The sequence below is a fragment of the Octodon degus genome, unplaced genomic scaffold (assembly GCF_000260255.1).
Source record: "Octodon degus isolate 3935 unplaced genomic scaffold, OctDeg1.0 scaffold00112, whole genome shotgun sequence".
In the NCBI taxonomy this organism is placed as follows: Eukaryota; Metazoa; Chordata; class Mammalia; order Rodentia; family Octodontidae; genus Octodon; species Octodon degus.
In genome coordinates this window covers 6,924,182-6,942,253 of record NW_004524688.1, presented here as the reverse complement: position 1 = coordinate 6,942,253, position 18,072 = coordinate 6,924,182, and the positions used below count along the sequence as shown (strand labels likewise).

The 18,072-nt window shown below is 55.8% G+C and overlaps 2 protein-coding genes across 7 annotated transcripts; one reads left to right on the top strand and one right to left on the bottom strand.

Annotated features, from left to right (window-relative positions):
- The first annotated feature begins 1,356 nt into the window (after nucleotides 1-1,356).
- Fscn2 (fascin actin-bundling protein 2, retinal) lies at nucleotides 1,357-6,646 on the top strand. 2 transcript variants are annotated; one of them, XM_004639491.1, is made up of 5 exons: nucleotides 1,357-2,252; nucleotides 4,983-5,139; nucleotides 5,744-5,865; nucleotides 6,167-6,334; nucleotides 6,438-6,646. In XM_004639491.1, exons 1-5 carry the CDS (start codon nucleotides 1,427-1,429, stop codon nucleotides 6,641-6,643), a joined length of 1,479 nt encoding a protein of 492 aa, XP_004639548.1. In that variant the 5' UTR covers nucleotides 1,357-1,426; the 3' UTR covers nucleotides 6,644-6,646. The 2 variants fall into 2 exon arrangements, with proteins under 2 accessions (XP_004639548.1, XP_004639547.1); XM_004639490.1 differs by having other exon boundaries at nucleotides 1,427-2,252; nucleotides 6,083-6,334; nucleotides 6,438-6,643.
- A 1,438-nt stretch (nucleotides 6,647-8,084) lies between these two features.
- Faap100 (Fanconi anemia core complex associated protein 100) lies at nucleotides 8,085-17,385 on the bottom strand. 5 transcript variants are annotated; one of them, XM_023699326.1, is made up of 10 exons: nucleotides 17,199-17,385; nucleotides 16,971-17,089; nucleotides 15,206-16,167; nucleotides 13,994-14,150; nucleotides 12,922-13,694; nucleotides 12,012-12,148; nucleotides 10,668-10,784; nucleotides 9,275-9,361; nucleotides 8,887-9,022; nucleotides 8,085-8,655 (listed from the first exon to the last, which is right to left on the bottom strand). In XM_023699326.1, the coding sequence occupies exons 1-9, from the start codon at nucleotides 17,361-17,363 to the stop codon at nucleotides 8,891-8,893; spliced, it is 2,649 nt and encodes an 882-aa protein (XP_023555094.1). In that variant the 5' UTR covers nucleotides 17,364-17,385; the 3' UTR covers nucleotides 8,085-8,655; nucleotides 8,887-8,890. The 5 variants fall into 5 exon arrangements, 4 of the variants coding, with proteins under 4 accessions (XP_023555094.1, XP_004639546.1, XP_023555095.1 ...); XM_004639489.2 differs by having other exon boundaries at nucleotides 15,206-16,164; XM_023699328.1 differs by lacking the exons at nucleotides 8,085-8,655; nucleotides 8,887-9,022; nucleotides 9,275-9,361; nucleotides 10,668-10,784 and adding an exon at nucleotides 12,669-12,845 and having other exon boundaries at nucleotides 12,062-12,148.
- Between the last annotated feature and the right edge of the window lie 687 nt (nucleotides 17,386-18,072).

Below are 18,072 nucleotides of genomic sequence, written 5' to 3'. Positions count from 1 at the left end.
AAGGTCAGGCCATTTGCTCAGGCTATGGTTTTGTTTTTCCCCCTGAACTCAGGGCCTCATGCATGCTAGATAAGTGCTCTGCCACTGAACTACAACCTCAACTTCAGCCCTTTTTTTAAAAGACCTGGTCTTGATAAACTGCCTGAACTGGCCTGAACTTGCAATCCTCCCGCCTCAGCTTCCTGAATAGCTGAGATCATAGGAATGTACCACTGAGCTGGCTTGCCCTGGTGATCTGAGTGACAGTCACAAAGTCCCCAAAGCCACCCTGCAAGTCAGCTGCGGCTGCCTGATTCTGGTATCAGCCGAGCTCACTGCAGCCTCTATGCTGTGTTGTTTTGGTTTTTTTTTTTTTGGTTTGTTTTTTTTTTTGGTGGAACCGGGGATTGAACTCAGGCCCTTGTGCTTGCCAGAGCAAGTGCTTATTCTACTGAGTCATTTCCCTGGCCGCCAGCCTCCTATGCTGACCTACACTCAGCACGCAGGAGCTGGCCAGGCCCTGGTCCTCTGACCTGACAGGCGAACTTCTGCATGACAGCTTTCAAGGCTGTCATTACATTCTCCCTTGTACATGAGCTCACTGTTCCCAGACTGGACCATTCACAAGAAGCCACAAGAACCAGCAAATGAGTGTCCACACTACTGTGCCTCACTTCAGTCAGGGGTCTGAGGTCCCAAGTTTTGGCCCTGTCATTGCATCAACACCCATCCTACCTCCTTTCCAGCCCATGGCTCAGGGCCACACCCAGAGCAGGACCAGACCCCAGGCTGCAGGGTCAGTGTGGCTGGAGGGGTGGCTGCAGGCTGCCAGGTGGGGGCCTTGCATGCTGCTGGCAGCGGGAATCAGAGAAGCAGTAATTGGATCCCCCGAGGATCTGGCGGTGCTGAGGGTGGAGGGCTGTGATCGGGTTGCAGCTGTGCTGTGAGTTTTCCACTGGGTGGCTTTTTTTTTTTTTTTTTTTACCTTGGGAAAGAGTGGGGCTGAGCTGGGAGTCTGAATTGTGGAGTTGGGGGTGCCCGAGGTGAGGGAAAGAAGGACAGAGGCTAGAGGCGTGGGAGCCACAGGTGAGGAGTAAGGACCAAGCCCTGCGTCCCGCACAGACACCCTGGGAAGCCAAGGTGGTCAGCACTGCTCTGTGATCCTGCAGGGCATCAGGCACGGCCAGTGCATTCCAGGAGCAGCTGAAATCCAAGCTGGGGGTAATGAAAGGCAGCCGTGGCTCCTAAGCCGCATGCCTCTTATCCGCCCTCCCACCCGCCCTCTGCTGCCCACTGGCCATGTAAGAGCTGCCTGGGTGACCGAGGCTGCTGGTCAGAGCTGGCAGAGGAGGTGGATCCATGACGCTGCCTGGGCCCGGGGGCCTCAGGGACCGTGAACACTCGATTGAGCTTCCCAGACTACTGAGGGTCCTGGCCAGCTCTGAAGATGCCGACCAACGGCCTACATCAGGTACTGAAGATCCAGTTTGGCCTTGTCAATGACACCGACCGCTACTTAACAGCTGAGAGCTTTGGCTTCAAGGTCAATGCCTCAGCTCCCAGCCTCAAGAGGAAGCAGATGTGGGTGCTGGAGCCTGACCCTGGGCAGGGCACAGCAGTACTGCTCCGCAGCAGCCACCTGGGCCGCTACCTGTCAGCAGAGGCAGACGGGAGTGTAGCCTGTGAGGCAGAGCGGCCAGGTCCTGACTGCCGCTTCTTGGTCCTGCCACAACCTGACGGGCGCTGGGTACTGCAGTCAGAGCCGCATGGCCGCTTCTTTGGTGGCACTGAGGACCGGTTATCTTGCTTTGCCACAGCCATCTCCCCAGCAGAGCTGTGGACTGTACACCTGGCCATCCACCCACAGGCCCACCTGCTGAGTGTCAGCCGGCGACGCTATGTGCATCTGTGCCCACAGGAGGATGAGATGGCAGCAGATGGGGACATGCCATGGGGTGTGGATGCACTGCTCACTCTCATCTTCCAAAGCCGACGGTATTGCCTCAGGTCCTGTGACAGCCGCTACCTGCGCAGCGATGGCCGCTTGGTGAGGGAACCCGAGTCCCATGCCTGTTACACACTGGAGTTCAAGGCGGGCAAGCTGGCCTTCAAGGACTGCGATGGCCGCTACCTGGCACCTGTGGGGCCTGCAGGCACACTCAAGGCCGGCCGCAACACACGGCCTGGCAAGGATGAGCTTTTTGATCTGGAGGAGAGTCACCCACAGGTGGTACTGGTGGCTGCCAACCGCCGCTATGTTTCTGTGAGGCAAGGTAAGAGGTCCAGGCCACTGGGCTGTGTGTAGGCTCGTGTCTACATGGGATGTGTGTGTCTGCACACAGCATAGGCAGGGGCTGGGCCTCAGTGTCAGAGCAGTTCCTGGGCTCTCAGGAAAGCTGAGAGTATTTCTGCTGAGCCCCGATACTGGGAAGTGGGACAGGTGTGGGCTGGGGCTGGGCAGTGCCACAAGTGGGCAAAGAGCATACCCAGCCAGGTACTGGGATGAGGCAGGATCCCAAGGAAGCTGTAGCCGTTCTCTTCACTACCAGACTTTCTGGACTTTGATAGACACTAAGGAGTGGCCCGGCCAGAGCAGGGCAAGGAGATGGCGCCTCCACGTGTCTGACTGTGGAAGCTTCATGTGGCCCCAGAGATTGACACACGGGCAGGTAGCCCCCTCCAGGCCCTGGGCTTCTTGAAAGAAAGTGCCATCTGTCTTCCTGTGGTGCAGCCTGGGTCTCCCCACTGTCTAGTTCTGATAACCTCCAGGACAAACACAGCAGCCTACTTCCAAGTGAGACAACACGAGTCTCAAGGTGGCCCTTCTAGGATCACAGGCATGTGCCACCATTACTGGCTGTTAACTTACTTTTGCTGGCTCTAGCACCCCTGTTTCTACCTTTGCTGGGGACCAGGCCAGCTGTCACAGTCATCTTGGGCTCCCAGAATTTCTCAGAATGAACATGCACCCATCTCAGACCAGCAGCCACCAGGCAAAAGGCAGTTCCCGTTTGTTCACCAAAGCCTGTGCTGCCCTATGAGATGTCCTATTCCTGGGTACCTTCGCAACTTAGGATCTGGGCACCCACTTCTTGGTCCAGATGGTAGAGTCCAGGCAAGAGCACCTCGATGGAGCCCACTCATGCCTGTGCCCTGCACCTGCAAGTCGGGGTATCCTCCCGTCAGTGTAGCTCAGCAACAGAGATCAGTCACCCACAAGCACTTGTCCGAGCACATGGCCAGGCAGTAGGGTTGATGGCGAAGTCACAGCTCTTCCCTCCCCTCAATACCCTATGGTGTGGTCACTCCACTTTCTGGCCTGGACCAAGGTTTATGTGCTTCTGAGTTAAGTGAGGCAGTGGTGGCTTCCTGGGGCAGGCAAGAGTGACTGTTGGTGTTTGTAAATGACGGCCTGTGAGACTCCCAGTGTGGCCAGTGATGGTCATGGTCATGGCAGTGGTGTCAGTGAACATGACAGTGCAGTGGAATGGAGAGACAGCCGTGATGGGGTTGTAGTGGCACCTCACAGTGGGGACGATGGAGGTGACTGTGGTGATGCTCAAGGGGTGGTGGTGGTAGTTGTGGTGCCGATGATGGGGTGGAAAAAGTGAGAGTGTAGGGACAAGGGCTGTATGGACCGTTTCTCAGTCTTCTGAACACCTCATATCTGACACATCCCTTTGTTGGGGGGAGTCTTCTGCTGAGGAGCAGAGGCTGCCCTCACCTTCCTTGAATATGGCTGAGGGTGCCTGGCCCTGCCCCCTGGGGTTTCAGACTTTGACAGCAATGTGAAGAAGGCCACTACAGCACTTCAGTCTTGGGGGAAACAGAAGTGGGGGAGGGAGGTGCCATCCTAGATTAAGGGAGCTGAGCTGAGCTGTGTAATTGGGTTCTGCAGTGTTCTGCTGTCAGTTCCGGCCAGGTAGCCCTTACCCGTCTTCTTGCCTTGTAGCAGTCTATGCCTAGACTCAGGTTAGCTGTTACATTTTTTTTTCTTTTTTGGACTTTTTTGAGACAGGGTCTTGCAATGTACTTCAGGCTGGCCTCAAACCTGCAACAATCCTCCTGCCTCAGCCTCCCAAGTTCTGGGATGACAGGCATGTGCTACCACTCCTGGCTGTTAACTTACTTTTGCTGGCTGTCACCTACGGTCTGCCCTGCTCCTACCTTTGCTGGTATGGCAGTGCTGATGCGTAGCACAGCAGTCAGCACTTGTTGCTGCCAGTAATAAGACTGGTTACAAACTGATTCAAACAGGGCTGGGAGAGATAGCTCAGTAGAATAAGCGCTTGTCTGGCAAGCACTGAATTCAATCCCTGGTTCCGCAAAAACCTGATTCAAACAATAAGGAGACTGAAGAGTCAGGCATTGTGGCACAACCCTGTAATTCCAGCACCAGGGAGGCCAGGCATTTGGGTGCTGATAAAAGGGAGCAGATCCCGGTCTGTTCTCTAGGCCAATGACCTCTTTTAGGGGCAGCACCAACTAAGATACTCTCTGTCATACTGCTACCAAGGAAACAGGGATGTCTGTGGGAGGCAAGATCCTGCAGAGGCCAGGACCTGCCTATTGCCCTCAGCTCTGTGGGAGACCAACTGCATGTGTGGGTGTGGGTGCCTGATCCCTGGGCTATCTTGTGCAAAAAGATGGGAGACCCACTGTGCCCACCAGCAGCTTAGGCGGGAGTTATAAATAGAGGCTGGGGTAATCCTGGGTCAGGAGAAGCAAGCAGATTACCTGCTGATTAGCAAAGTGGGGAATTCACTGGCACGGAAGCATCTGACTTTGGGTGTGGGAAGAGCTAGGTCAAGGGTCCCTTAAGAGCCATGTGTGGGATCTGCCAGGGCCCCCTGGTCCTGATGCAGTTTCCAGACCCTTTGGGAAGTACCTTCCAAATCAAACCCACTTTTGGATTAGATTCATTCTGACTTCAGGGATTTCCCCCAAAGCATGCCTCTCCTCCCAGAAGAGATACGAGGGGCTTCCCCATATCCTTCCTCCAGGCATCAATGTCTCAGCCAATCAGGATGAGGAGCTGGACCACGAGACCTTCCTGATGCAAATTGACCAGGAGACAAAGAAGTGTACCTTCTACTCCAGCACTGGGGGCTACTGGACCCTGGTCACCCATGGGGGCATTCAGGCCACAGCCACACAAGTGTGAGTGTGCCTGTCCCTGCCTCCAGCATCATCAACATCATACTCACCTCCATCTTCACCACTGCTTTTACTACCACCTCCCTCATCTTTTCTACCACCAGCATCAGCCTCACCTCCATCACCTCTACCACCACTTCTATCACTACCTCCACTATCCCCCAGTACCTCTATCACCTCCATCATCTCTTGCGCCATCACCAGTACATTCACCTGTCTCCACCACCTCTATTACTTCATTACTATCACTACCTCCATCATCTCCCCACCCATCTCTATCACCTCCTCCACTGCTTCATCACTAGCATCATACCTCAGTCTCTACCACTTCTACCTCTATCATCGCCCCCACCATCACTATCACCTCTGCCATCACCTCCATCATCCTCACCACCACCACCTCTTCTGATATCATTACTGTCACCATCACTACCTCAACTGTTGAGGACCACTGTTGCAGCTCAGCCAGTGGCTGCTCTGAAAGGTGGTGGGTGCTGGTGGAGGGCAGGCTCCTGGCTCAGCTGCTGGAACCTACAGGGAATGCACCAGCCAGACCCTGCATCCCCACCTCCTGCTGCTCTGAAGGACCTTGCCCTGTTCCCTATAGATCTGCCAACACCATGTTTGAGGTGGAATGGCGCGGCAGGCGAGTGGCACTGAAAGCCAGCAATGGGCGCTATGTGTGCATGAAGAAGAACGGGCAGCTGGCAGCCATCAGTGATTTTGTGGGTAAGCACTGTCACTGTGACAATGGTCACACTTGCCAACTACAGTCCATCAGGGGAGCATGTAGATGGGTCCCAGGACATCTATCCTTTCCTCCACTGTACTCCTGGGAACCATGGGATCCTCTTCAATTCCTTGTATGCCTGGAGATCCCCATGTTCATGGTATAAGGCCCTTCACGAAGGTCACACACCAGAAAATAAACAATTGGGCCTTCAAGGCTGGGGTTCACCTCGGGGACCCCACTTGACCACCTGGGCAGAGATGGTGGCAGCTGGGGTCCCCACAGTGCCTTCTCCTACAGGTGAGGATGAAGAGTTTGTCCTTAAGCTCATCAACCGGCCCATTCTGGTGCTGCGTGGTCTGGATGGCTTTGTCTGCCACCGGCGCGGCTCCAACCAGCTGGACACCAACCGCTCAGTGTACGATGTCTTCCACCTGAGCTTCAGTGATGGTGCCTATCACATTCGAGGTGTGCGGGGAATGAATGTGGGGCATGTGGACCCTGCGTAAGGGGGTGGGGGTGCAGGTGCGGTGGGTGTGGTGGCCCCCGCCGACCCCCAGCTCCCCACCAGGCCGTGGCGGTGGGTTCTGGTACACAGGCAGTCATGGAACCGTATGCAGTGACGGTGAGCGCGCCGAGGATTTCCTCTTTGAGTTTCGAGAACGTGGCCGCCTGGCGATCCGAGCCCGAAGCGGCAAGTACCTGCGCGGCGGGGCTTCAGGACTGCTGCGTGCCGACGCCGACGTGCCTGCCGGGGTGGCGCTCTGGGAGTACTGAGGATCAGTACCAAGGACAATAGTGGGTTTCTGGGCCTACTAGCTCCACATTAAATTGTTTAAGGCACAGACTACTGAAGCTCTGGGCACTGCTGGAGGGTGAGGGGAACCCCTGCAAAGCTCAGTCCTGGGACCTGTCTTAGAGGACCAGGAGGAAAAAGTCCCTTCCCCACCCTAGAGCTCCTTTCTGAAATAGGAGCTCCCAGCCCTACCATGGGCAGCCCCTTCTAAGCCTGGGTATGGAAGTCCCCTCCTGGAAGTCCACTGCCCAAGATAGGAGACATCCAGCGAAGCTAAGAGCTTGGTTAACAGAGTTGGCTGAATAAGCAGGAAGGGGATATAGAACCTGGGTTGGAGTTGGGTAATGGGGACTTCCACCTCTTCCTCTACTTAGGGAGAAGGAAAGTCCTGCCCGAGTTCCCCGGGCAGGGTGACCCCAAGGGGCAAGTGCCCAACAGGGTGCAGTTAACCTTGGAGGCACAGGAATCCTGGTTGTCCCATGGTCCTCAGCGCCCCCTAGTGTTAGCTAAGACAGGCACAGGAAGGAGCTGGAAAGGTGCCTGGCAAGGAGGTGGAGTGGGTTGGAACCATGAGTCTCTGTTTCACTATTCTTGCTTACTAAAAAGCAACCTTCTGAGGACTGGTGTGTATAGCCAGGTGGTCACCTCGGCCCTGGAGTCGTTATTGCCACAGTGGTGGTGGGATCTCGTTCCTGGAGAAGCTGGCAGGCATCGTGGACTGCTGGGATATCTACACTGACTCTTAACACCTGCCAGGATCTGGGAGTTGAGCCCTGCAGGCAGCCCAGGTCAGTTAGCTTTGGGATCCTCACAGCCTCATGGTCTTTTCTTTTTTTTTTTTTTAAAAAAAAAAACAGGTTTTTTTGTATGTGTCTGACACCGGAGATCAAACTCTGCTTGCCAGGCAGGCACTTGTACGCTAAGATTTATCTCCCCGGCTCTGCAGTATTTGATAGCCAGCGGGGGCACAGGAAAGTGCAGCAGCCGGCAGCCTAGGGTAGGGCACCTTTCTCCAAGTAGGCAGACGCCAGCTCTGCTTGCCCAGTGTGCTGTCCTAGTCCCTCCCTTGCTTGTAGGTGCTTAGAGCAAGATGTGGGCAATGGCTGGAGCCAGAGGCTTCCCCTTGGGAGGACAGAAGTGGCCCTCAGACGGGTGTGGACAGGGCCTGTACGGTGAAGCAGATGAGGCTATTTTCCCAGACCCCTGGCGCGACACAGTGAGCAGCCCAGAGTAGCTGAGTGCTACCAGGGTGACTCCTTGTTTAGAGCATCTCATGATGCTTCTTCTTTTCCCTGGCCATGAAAGAGCTGGTAGGGCTCCACCCACATTACAGGAGCTCTATTAGGAGTCCTGTGAAACCTGGGAGGTTTCTACACTTGCCTAAGAGTAGAAAGGGGGTAAAAACCAGCCAAGTCATAGAGCTCAATGAAAAGGGTTGCTTGTCAGTAAAGCACCTTGCAGCACCCACATATACTTGTTACAGACGGCTCACAGCAGGAGTGCCACAGGGTGTGGGACACGGTCATCCCCAGTAGTAAAAACAGCACCAGGCTAAGGGGCAGGCTGCAGCTGGGCCATTGAGCTGTGGGGGCCACAGGACCCACCCCCGGATGACCCTGAAAAGAGCACAGTGCTGGGCACAGCCCTGGTGGCAGGCACCTTGCTGCTGAGGTTCTAGTCACAGGACACCACAGTCCTTCCTCAGCACAGCAGGAAGCACTACTGGTGCTGGCAGGGCTTTGTGCTTTGGTTGCAGGGAGCACCTTCCCACCTGGCAGCCCGAGGGACTGCTGGTGCTCCTGGGGTACAGCAGGGACAATACAATTACAAACCCCAAGTCCTGATCCTAGAAATCCTGTTTCTCCACGGCCTGCTCACTGGGCCAGCAGTGGTTCTGAATGAGGTCTGGAACATCCAGTGGAGGGGATGCTGCACATAAGCCCTGGGGCTTCATGGGAGGAGCATCCCACCGTGATGAGGAATGGTCCAGCAGCTGTGCGGAGGAAAAGATGAGTGAGGGGTACTGAGCCCCTGGGCCCAGATGTGGCCTAGACACATCTGAGGCCCATCTCCTCTACCCCTCCCTGTGCCTTCTGTGGTTCCATGTGACCAGGTTTCTCCTGAGGAAGGGGCCAAGACAATAGCCTCTTGTTTCTGCGTCTTTCTCTATAAAACCACAAGGGCTCTGGGTTACCAATGTGCACTGAGGGAGGCCAGGACACACCTGCTCACAGCAGGACGAGGCTGGGGCTGCGCAGCTGCTTGTACACCTGGAGGAGCCGCTGGGCCGTGGCGCAGGAGCCAGCTTCATCCTCGGTGCACAGCCGGTCACGCAGGCTCTGTACCTCACGCAGCAGGGCCTGTAGGTGACAGTGCAGACCCTGAATCTCTCTGGGTATAACCCATGCTTGGGAGGCTCAAGGAAGAACACTGGGCTGTGACCTTATACATGGGACATGCAGCCAGGTGTGTATGGCTAAAGGAACAAGGCAAGAGACAGGAACTAGCTGTGACGTCACCCACTCTGCTCCTACCCAGCAGCCACGCCACTCAAAGCTGAGCCAGCTTTGGCTGGCTAGGTGTCCATCCAGTGCCCAAATGGGGACACTCACCTCATGGTTGGCATGGATCTGACGGAGATATTGCACTCGGAGGTCGGGTGGGTTGGAGCCCCGGGCAGCCTGCTCCATGACCATTGTCTGGGAGACACAAGGATTCATAGGGGTGCTAGAGGGCACTTCCCACTGCACCGAGGTGCGAGCCTTTGTCTGGAGGCCCTGCCCTCAGTGTACAGAGCAGGTGGCCTCTCCTCCATCTGTTCCCAGTCCTCCATCTGTCTTCCTGACCAGTGACTGGTCACATACCTCTGGCATCTGTCACTGGGTCCTGCCCAGGGGCCCCACTGACAGTTACTTGTAACTAACCCTTCTACTAATTCCAGCCCTTCCCCTGTTCACATCCAACCCTCCCCGCTGCCTGCTGTGTTCTCAGCTCAGACAAGCTGAAGGGCCCATCCAGCCCACCTGCCTGTCCACACAGCAGCCTGCATGGGGCTGGCTGCCTGCTCCCTTTTCCTGCAGGCCCTTGTCAGCTTACCAGGGATAAGGTCTTCTGGAATAAGGCTGCCTCCCAAGGACCACCTGCCTGCCTGGAACCCCAGGAAGAAGTCTTGGCTCATGGCAGAAGCAGCCTGTCTGAACTGTGCTGACACACAGTATATGCTGATGTCACCAGTCATGCTGATTCTCAAACATGGAGCAGCTGCAGCATGGGACTGTCAGACCCACATCACATATGGGAGTCCTAACCTCAGTATCCCCAAACCCAATTTTATTTGGAAAGAGATGCTTTGTAGATGGTTAAGATGAAGTCAGTCGGGTGGGTCGACCCCAATACGGTTTTCCCTACAAGAAAGATCTGGCCATAGGTGACAGAACTTTCTTGGGGTCTGGCTGGCCCTGAGCATGAAATTATCTCTGCCATGTGGCACTAATGCCCTGGACACCATCCTGTCAGCTCATAATGTAAGGCCCGGACTCCTGTGTCTAGGAATGAAATAAAGAGTGTGCTAGGAGTGCTTCACAGGATGAGCTTCAGGATCAGGTAGGTTCATGGCATGGCATCGTCCAGAACCATGACTAACCTGAGCTCTGATGGGAACTAAGCACCTGCCTGGCCTGGACATGGCCTCTGTCTTGGGACACTGTGGGGCCGGCAGCTGCCAGCTTAGAATAGCAAGGGTAGGGTGATAAGGCCAGGTAAGGCTGATTGGAGCTGGAGCAGACAGCCTAATGCCAGACTGGTTAGGAGTGGAACTTGTGGACCCCTGCAGAGGCTGGGGCTGTGCGGTGGCTGTTGGACAGAGCTCCCCAACACCTGAAAGTTGTCCACACAGTGCCTCCTCCTGTGACCTCGCAGGCCATTCTGCCTACAACTGTGTGGTTCTCAAAGAAGACCATAACCTTCACAGCCTCTTTCCCACCTGAGTCCCAACAGCTGCTGTACCTGCATGCGCCCAATGATGGCATGGTGTACCCTGCACATGTCAGCCAGAGAGGAGCTCTCCACCTGGATCTCTACAGCCTGGATGGGCCCGGCCAGGCATAGGTCAGTCACAGCCACCTGCAACACACACAAGTCCTTGCTGGCAGTCCTTGCCCCCTCTCTCAAGGGAGCTCCAGATCCTGGCCTGGGATGTCCTTCAACATGTTATAGGCAGAGCCTGGGGCAAAGGGTACTGGCCTGGACAACTTGCCAAGAACCCATTGCAAGAAATCTGCTGTCCAGACACAGATAGAAAGGCAGACACTCAAGACACAGGGCCAGGGATTCTTCTCAAAGGCCACCCCACCCCACCCTGCATGCCATGCCCACCTAGCAGCAGGGTCAGGCTGTTTAGTGAACTCAGTTGTGGACCTATGAAGAGGGCCAGCCTCCAAGAACTCTGCACTGTGCCTGTTAACAGGCCATAAGCCAGGAAACCTTGGCCTGCTCTCCACACACAACTTCCCTATGGGTCAGGAAAAAGCACCTCTACCAACCCAGAGTCCTCACCAAACTCAACCTCATGGGGGCCTGCCCCTTACCTCAGTTCTTTAAGTGGCTGCTTCAACAAATAAAGCAGTCAGGCTCAGGTTGCTGTGGTTTGATCCCCAGGACTCAAACCTGCCCTGAAGGCATTCTGAGCCAGCCAAAAAAAAAAAAAAATCCTTCGGGAGGCTGGAGAGATGGCTCAGTGGAATAAGCGCTTCCCTGGCAAGCACAAGGGCCTGAGTTTAATCCCCGCTTCTGCCAAAAAAAAAAAAAACCCAACAACAAAAAAAACCCCAACTCAACCTTATGACCCAGGGATGCCTCCCACCATGGTGGCCCAGCCTCAGTCTGGCTGAAGGACTGTATAGTGGGCAGCAGGGTCAAGATGCACGAGTGATGTGGCTCAACTCCAAGTGGACCCTGCGTTCACCATCCTTAGGTGAACACAGGGTCCTGGTAGTGAAGTCCTGGTAACCTGGACTGTTGTGTAAGTCTCTTGACAGTGGGATATGAGAGTCTGTCTCAAGAATGGTGTGTGAGAGGGACATGCTAAGAACTGGCAGACCCACTTTAGCTACCTAGAGTGACAAGTGCATTGGCTGCTCCTAGGGCACAGGAAGCTGCCCAGAAGCATGGCAGGAATGCACAGCGAAGAGGCCCCTGCTTGGGGAGAGACAGAGCCCAACCTCATAGGGACCTGAGCTATGGGGTCAGCCCTGGTGAGATTCTGTCAGAGCTGCCTAGCACCACTGGTCCAGGGATAGCCTCAGAATAGCTGGTGGGGAGGCCAGCTTTCCCATGGGTAGGTCAGCTTGCCTCATTGATGATGAGGTGGATGTCAGTGCCATCTGGGGCCACGCCCTGAACAGAAGATAGTGTTTGAGCCCTCACGATCTCCACAGCAGCATTCTCTGCGAGGAGCCACTGCAGGGTGGCACTGCACAGGGGAACACCTGTTAGAGAAAGGGGGGACAGGAGGTTGGGCTGGTCCTACTAAACATCATGGGGTAGCCACCCTGATATGTTCCCGTTTCACCTATAGGCCCCAGCTGCCTTCTCCACCCCAAACGGAGCTGGGCAGGCTAGCCAAGAGGAGGAGAAGGAGTTCCCAATGGGGTAGCAGGGAAGAATTGCACCTGATCACTCTCGGAAGGCCCCACCAGCATGCAGGTGGCCAGTCCTGAGAGGTAGTTCCACTATGGCAGGAATACTCAGGGGCGCTCTATGGGGGTGGCCGTGGTCACAGCCCTGTGCACAAACCCAGAAACTGTCCAACATCCACTGACAGCAAATAGTGACAGTGACAAAAGAACATCACCCTGGCACAAGACCCCCCATATCACACAACACAAAGGGCCTCACACACACAGCAGGAGCAGGAACCAGACACAGCAGGCATGGAGCTCGGAGATGATCCGGACGGCATGGTGGCCCTTGGGGGTGCTCCCCAGGTGCAAGCCCTGTAAAACTCACCAGGCTGTTCCCTGGTGATACGTCTGCTTCTGCATTTAGGTCATGCTTCCACGGTTTTTAAAAAACACAACTTAAAAGAAAAACGTGGTGGCAGGACAACGCAAGACAAGACTCCAACAGCGACCAGGACGCAGCAGAGCTCGGAGGGCTGTGGGCCCACAGCTGCCCCAGGAACCACTGGGAGAGGGAGAAACGACCTGTGTCCACAGGCCTTGTGGCTGAAGCCAGAGCGAAGCCACTTGGTGCCACCAACCTGAGTGACTGTCCTCCAGGGCAGCCCTGAGCAGCTCTGCCGACACTCTGATGGAGGCTGTGGATGGGGGGAGGTACTTAGCCCGCAGGGCCGCGGGGCCTGCCAGCTCACTGCCTGGAGCTCGGCATGTTTCCAGGAAGGTGTCCACCAGATCAGCAGCAGGGCCAAGAGGGCAGGGTACAGATGCACGGGGTGGGGCCAGGCTGGGGAAACGCAGACACTGCAGCATGTCCACTGTGTGCCTGCTCAGGGGCAGGCAGATGCCCTCCTGCTCTGGAAGGAGATCAAGAGGCTGTTCCTCCAGAAAGGGGTCTTCTAGAGGATCTGAGGGGGCCAGGGCTCCACCCACCACCTCCTTGAGGCTATAGAACAGTGTGTAGGACATGGTCACAGGCAAGTCGAGCACGCCACTTTCACTAGGGCCCAGAGGCAGCGTTACTTCACGCTGACTGCCTGGACTGAGCCTGTCCACAGGGATGGTGTAAGTGACAGCTGAGCCAGCAGAGTCCAAGTCCAGCGCAGAAGAGCTGGTGAGAACCTGGATACACAAGGTCCAGCCCTGGTCCAGGCTGAAGTCACTGTTGTTCTCCAGCAGGCAGGTGGCCATCAGCACATCCTGCAGCTGCAGGCGGCTCCAGGCAGTGGTGGTGGTGCATGAGATGGGTGGGGGACCCTCCCGGCTAGACAGTAGGGCGCAGCTCACGTTCATGGCCTCGTTGAGGCTTGTCAGGGCCTTGTTCCGCTGGTCAACAGCTTTCTTCAAAAAGGATACTCTGCAAAGAGCAGATGTGGCACCCAGGGAAGGGAGGAGACCCAAGTGGAAGATGCAGAGACCTCTGAGGAAAAAGCCTGGGGTGGTGTTAAGGAACTGGCAAGGGTATCTCCTGTGTCCTGACCAGGGGAAAAAGTTGGGCATGCTGTCTGAGAAGGGGGATTTCTTGTCTTCTAGAGGCCTCTGAGGCAGGCTTATGGACATTTGATGGGGCCAGAGGCAGAATAATGGCCACTGGGCTATAGCTACCAAGGATACTACCACCCAAGATACAGCACAGAGCTGGAGCCCACCACTCACCTCTCAGAGACATCACCGATGCCAGAGAGTAGCTCCTTGATTTTCTGGCCTGCATTTTCTGTAGTCATTCTGGTGGGACCAGGCATCTCGGAGTTCAGGTCTACCCGGCAGGTCATCAAGCAGCCTTTGGTAGACAGGGCCAGGAGCTCAGTGCCACCTGATGGACATCAAGGTGAGCAGGTAAGGGAGAAGCTGCTGTGACATTCAGCAGAGTCTGCCCCAGGCTCTAGGACTAACAGAGGCCCACGGAAATGTTCAAGGGAAAAAAAGGTCCCCAGGCAGACCCAGGACATGCCCTGGGAACTGGACAGAGATGCTCCCCCACTGGTCCCTTCCTGAGATGGGACTTCCGTACAGCAGCAGTTGCACCAGGGTAGCGTTTAGGCCCCATGGACAGGACAGGCTAAAAGGGAGCCAAATGAAGATGCCATAATACGTTAGCATGGCCTGACCTTCACAAGGTCACACTGAACAAGACTATATGAGCTCTCCCAAAGAAAAGTGCCCCCAGGGTCCCAGTCCCTGCCTACCCTCCCACTCTGTGTCCCCACTAGGGAGCCTCTCGAAGCATGACTGTATGATGCATCTGTCTCCTCTCTTCTGTGCTGCTGGACTACCAGGGAGGACCCAAACACAAAGGCTAATGCTGCTGTGAGTCTGCCTGTCCCCAGCCACTGTGGCAGCACCTAGGTAAATGGGTGGCTAAGCAGCTCAGGCCAATCTCACAGCCACTTCTATCTCTGGTCATGTCCACATACCCTACCTCCCATCTACCTAAGAGTCTCCCTTTAAACCATTTCTTGCACAGTATCTTCCATGGCAAACCTTCCTAATGGGAAAACATACTGGGTCTGTTTTCTTAAACCCTCTCTGGTTTGAGAATGCCATGATACCATCTTCCTTTGATCCAGAGTGGTTCATAGCAGCCATACAGTGGCTGAAGCAGGCACATCTCAGTCCTCAGAACTGACGTGAGATTAAGCTGAAGCAGACACTTGTGCTGGTCATCAGAGGCAACATGCTCAGCTGCCACCCAAGTAAGGGGCCAGAGTCCACCAAGGTACAGGGCCATCCTGATCCTGAGCCCAAGGCCAGGTAAACACACTATTGTTCCTTGATCCCAAGACAAGAGTGAGTAAAAACTAGGCTGTACCCAGTGAGGACAAACCTACACATTTTTGTTTAGAAATCAGAAGAAATCAGCAGACATACCTGCAGGTGTCCTAGATAACACAGAAAGAGTAAGGACACTACAGATGCTCAAGCTGGCTGGGCATAGCAAGGGGGGCAGGCATCCAGGGGCTCCATCAGACTGTGGCTGCTCCGAGTTCAAAGGGACACCTCCTAGAGCCAGATCTACCACGCAGAGATCTGAAGGGGTGCTGTGGTACATGCGGCTACCCCCACCGCAGGCAGCACAGAGGACAGGTCCTGGGAGGCAGTATTCTCGAAGCTCTGGTACCAGATTCCCTGACTTGTCCCAGCTGGCCTTGATGGCCAATGTCCGGCCATGGTGACCAAGGGCCACCAAACAATCTGAGTACACATCCTCACAGGGCAGCACACTCTCCACAGCCTCCTCAGCCTGTGGCTCTGTCTTCAAGGCCCCAATGAAGACAACAGGCTCCTCCAGATGATGAAGGATCTTGACAAGGGCCTTTGGGTCACCAGGGGCTGACCTAGAGGTGACCAAAGCCTTCAACACCACACAGCAGAGCTGCCCATCAGGCAGACCACAGAGGATCACAGGTGACTCCAAGAGGGTGGCATCTGCTCCAAAGAGTAGCCCAAAGAGAGCCTCCTCCAACATGAAGCCCCCACAGCCCTGGGGATGGCCACGCGGCACCCTGGAGCCTGGTGGTGACACACAGCACAGCACTGGCAGGAAGCAGGGGGATGTCAGCTTTCCTGGAGCCCCAGCTGGTGGGGTGGAGGTGGATAATTCCACCTCACCAACCAGGCCTCCTGGCCAGCGGTCCTCCCCTGGACAAGGACGCTCAAACAGTTGCATTTTCCACTGTGCAGGGCCCTGCACCAGGGCCACAAGGACATCATCATGTACAGTGAATGCACAGAGTGTGGTATCTGGGAGGACACAGGCCTCAGGGTCCACAGTGATCACTGGGGAAGAGACTTCACTGTCCTTATCCTCATCTGTTTGGCTCGAAGACCTTCTGGAACAATGGAACCAAAGTCAGGACTAGGTGAGGCAGACTGCACCCTGGTTCACAACAACCCACCTCAGAGCAAGCTGCACAGGGGACCCGACAGGGAGTGCTCTGGAGGGCTCCACAAGACTGTCAGCCTAAATGCCAGGGATTTAGCTCACTGGTGCAGCACCTCCCTGGCAAGCATGAGGTCCTGAGCTCTATTTCTTATACTCCCCCTCCCCCGCAAAAAACAAAGACTGACTGTCAGCTTCTTGGCAGACCATCTGCCCATACAGACTCTCACCAGCCTTGTGCGCTGCTCAGGACACAATACAGGGGTTCAGGTACAGGCTTCCTCTTAAAGGCATACTGCAGGCCTGGACTACACCGTGGGCTTCGCGTTTAAGCTGCACACACCGCCTCTACATCCAGCAGCAATGGACACAGCTTATATTACCAAGGCAGCTCCTCTGCAGGAGACCCAATTCCAAGAGGCTTGCCAGCCAGAGGGAACCTGGCCATGAACCATCAGGCCATGAACACATCTGCTCCCTTAGTTCAGATACGACCAGCCAAGCCCCACTTGAGAAAAACTCCCTGCCGGCAGGAGGCTCTTGAAGAACACCTGGTACATCGTGCAGGGGAGTACACCCTTCCATTCCTAGTGCTGTGATGCAGGGCGTAACTCGGAACCCATCCAGGGGCAAACCACGTGCACACCTCGGGGATTACGCGAGGAAGTCGACGCCGTGTAGGCCACGCTGGCCTTACGGAGTACAGGGCATCTCGAGTGGGCAGGGGACACGCGAGCCACCCTCGTCTCTCACCTTGTCGGGGACTCCAATGACAGGCAGTAGATGCCCTTCCGTGCGCACAGAACGTAGAGTGCCCTGCGAAGGGCCAGGAGCTGCAGGTGCCACACTTGGTCGGGGAACCGATACACCGCCTGGACGCCAGGAGAGCGGGTTCAAGTCGGTGGCTTGCGAGGTCCGGGGTCTCACTGTGGTTTGCGCCGCCCGCCACCCGCCGCCCGCCGCCCAGGGCCCGGTGCTCACGGTCAGCAGCCCGCCCTCCTGGTCATACACGTAGACGAACTCGCTCCCCGTGGACAGGAAAACCTCCTGCTCGTGGCATAGCACGCGAGGCTTGCCCGCTGCCAGGCCCCCGAGCGGACAGGAGAAGCCCGCCAGATAGTGGACGCGGGGCTCAGTGCCAGCCATTGTGCGGGGGAAACCCAGCGGGGGCGGCACCGCCTCCAGCACTTTACGGCTGCCCACGGCAAGGCGCGGCCTCCGCCGTAAAGCGGCGCTGCGGAGGCGGGGCCAGTCGGCTGGCAGGCCTGGTGAGCCGTAGCGTAGGCGGGCCAGACCAGGGTGGAGTCTAGTTTTCACGCTCGTTTTCGTCGCTCTGCAAGAGCCTGGGCTCACCCGCTAAAAAGCCAAGATGCTACCTAAGTGAAAGACCTCCCACCTTTTTGGATTTAAGACCCAGGATCGCTCTGAAACTCCATCTGAAGCTGAGGGCCCCTGCCCCAAAGGCAGCAGGTAAACTTGAACCCACTTTCAGCGACAGCTGGGACAACAAAGCAAGATCCACCATCCTATTTTCTTTGGGTGGTGGTGGTGGGACTGGGGTCAAACCCAGAACTTCATACATGCTAGGCAAAAACTCTACCCATGACATTTTAAACTCCCCAGGCTGGCCTCAAACATGCATTCTTCTCATTTCAGCCTTCCATGTAGCTCAGATTACAGGTGTGCACCACTGTGCCCATTAAAACTCCTTAAAAAGGGGAAAACATGCACCTGAAAAGTTCGGAGGCCAGATACCCAGGAGTAAAGGAGGCATCTGAGACATGGCCAAGTGTGAGGGGTCAGCTCCCTTAATTTCCCCAGAGGTTTTTTTTTTTTTTTTTCCAGAACCGGGGAT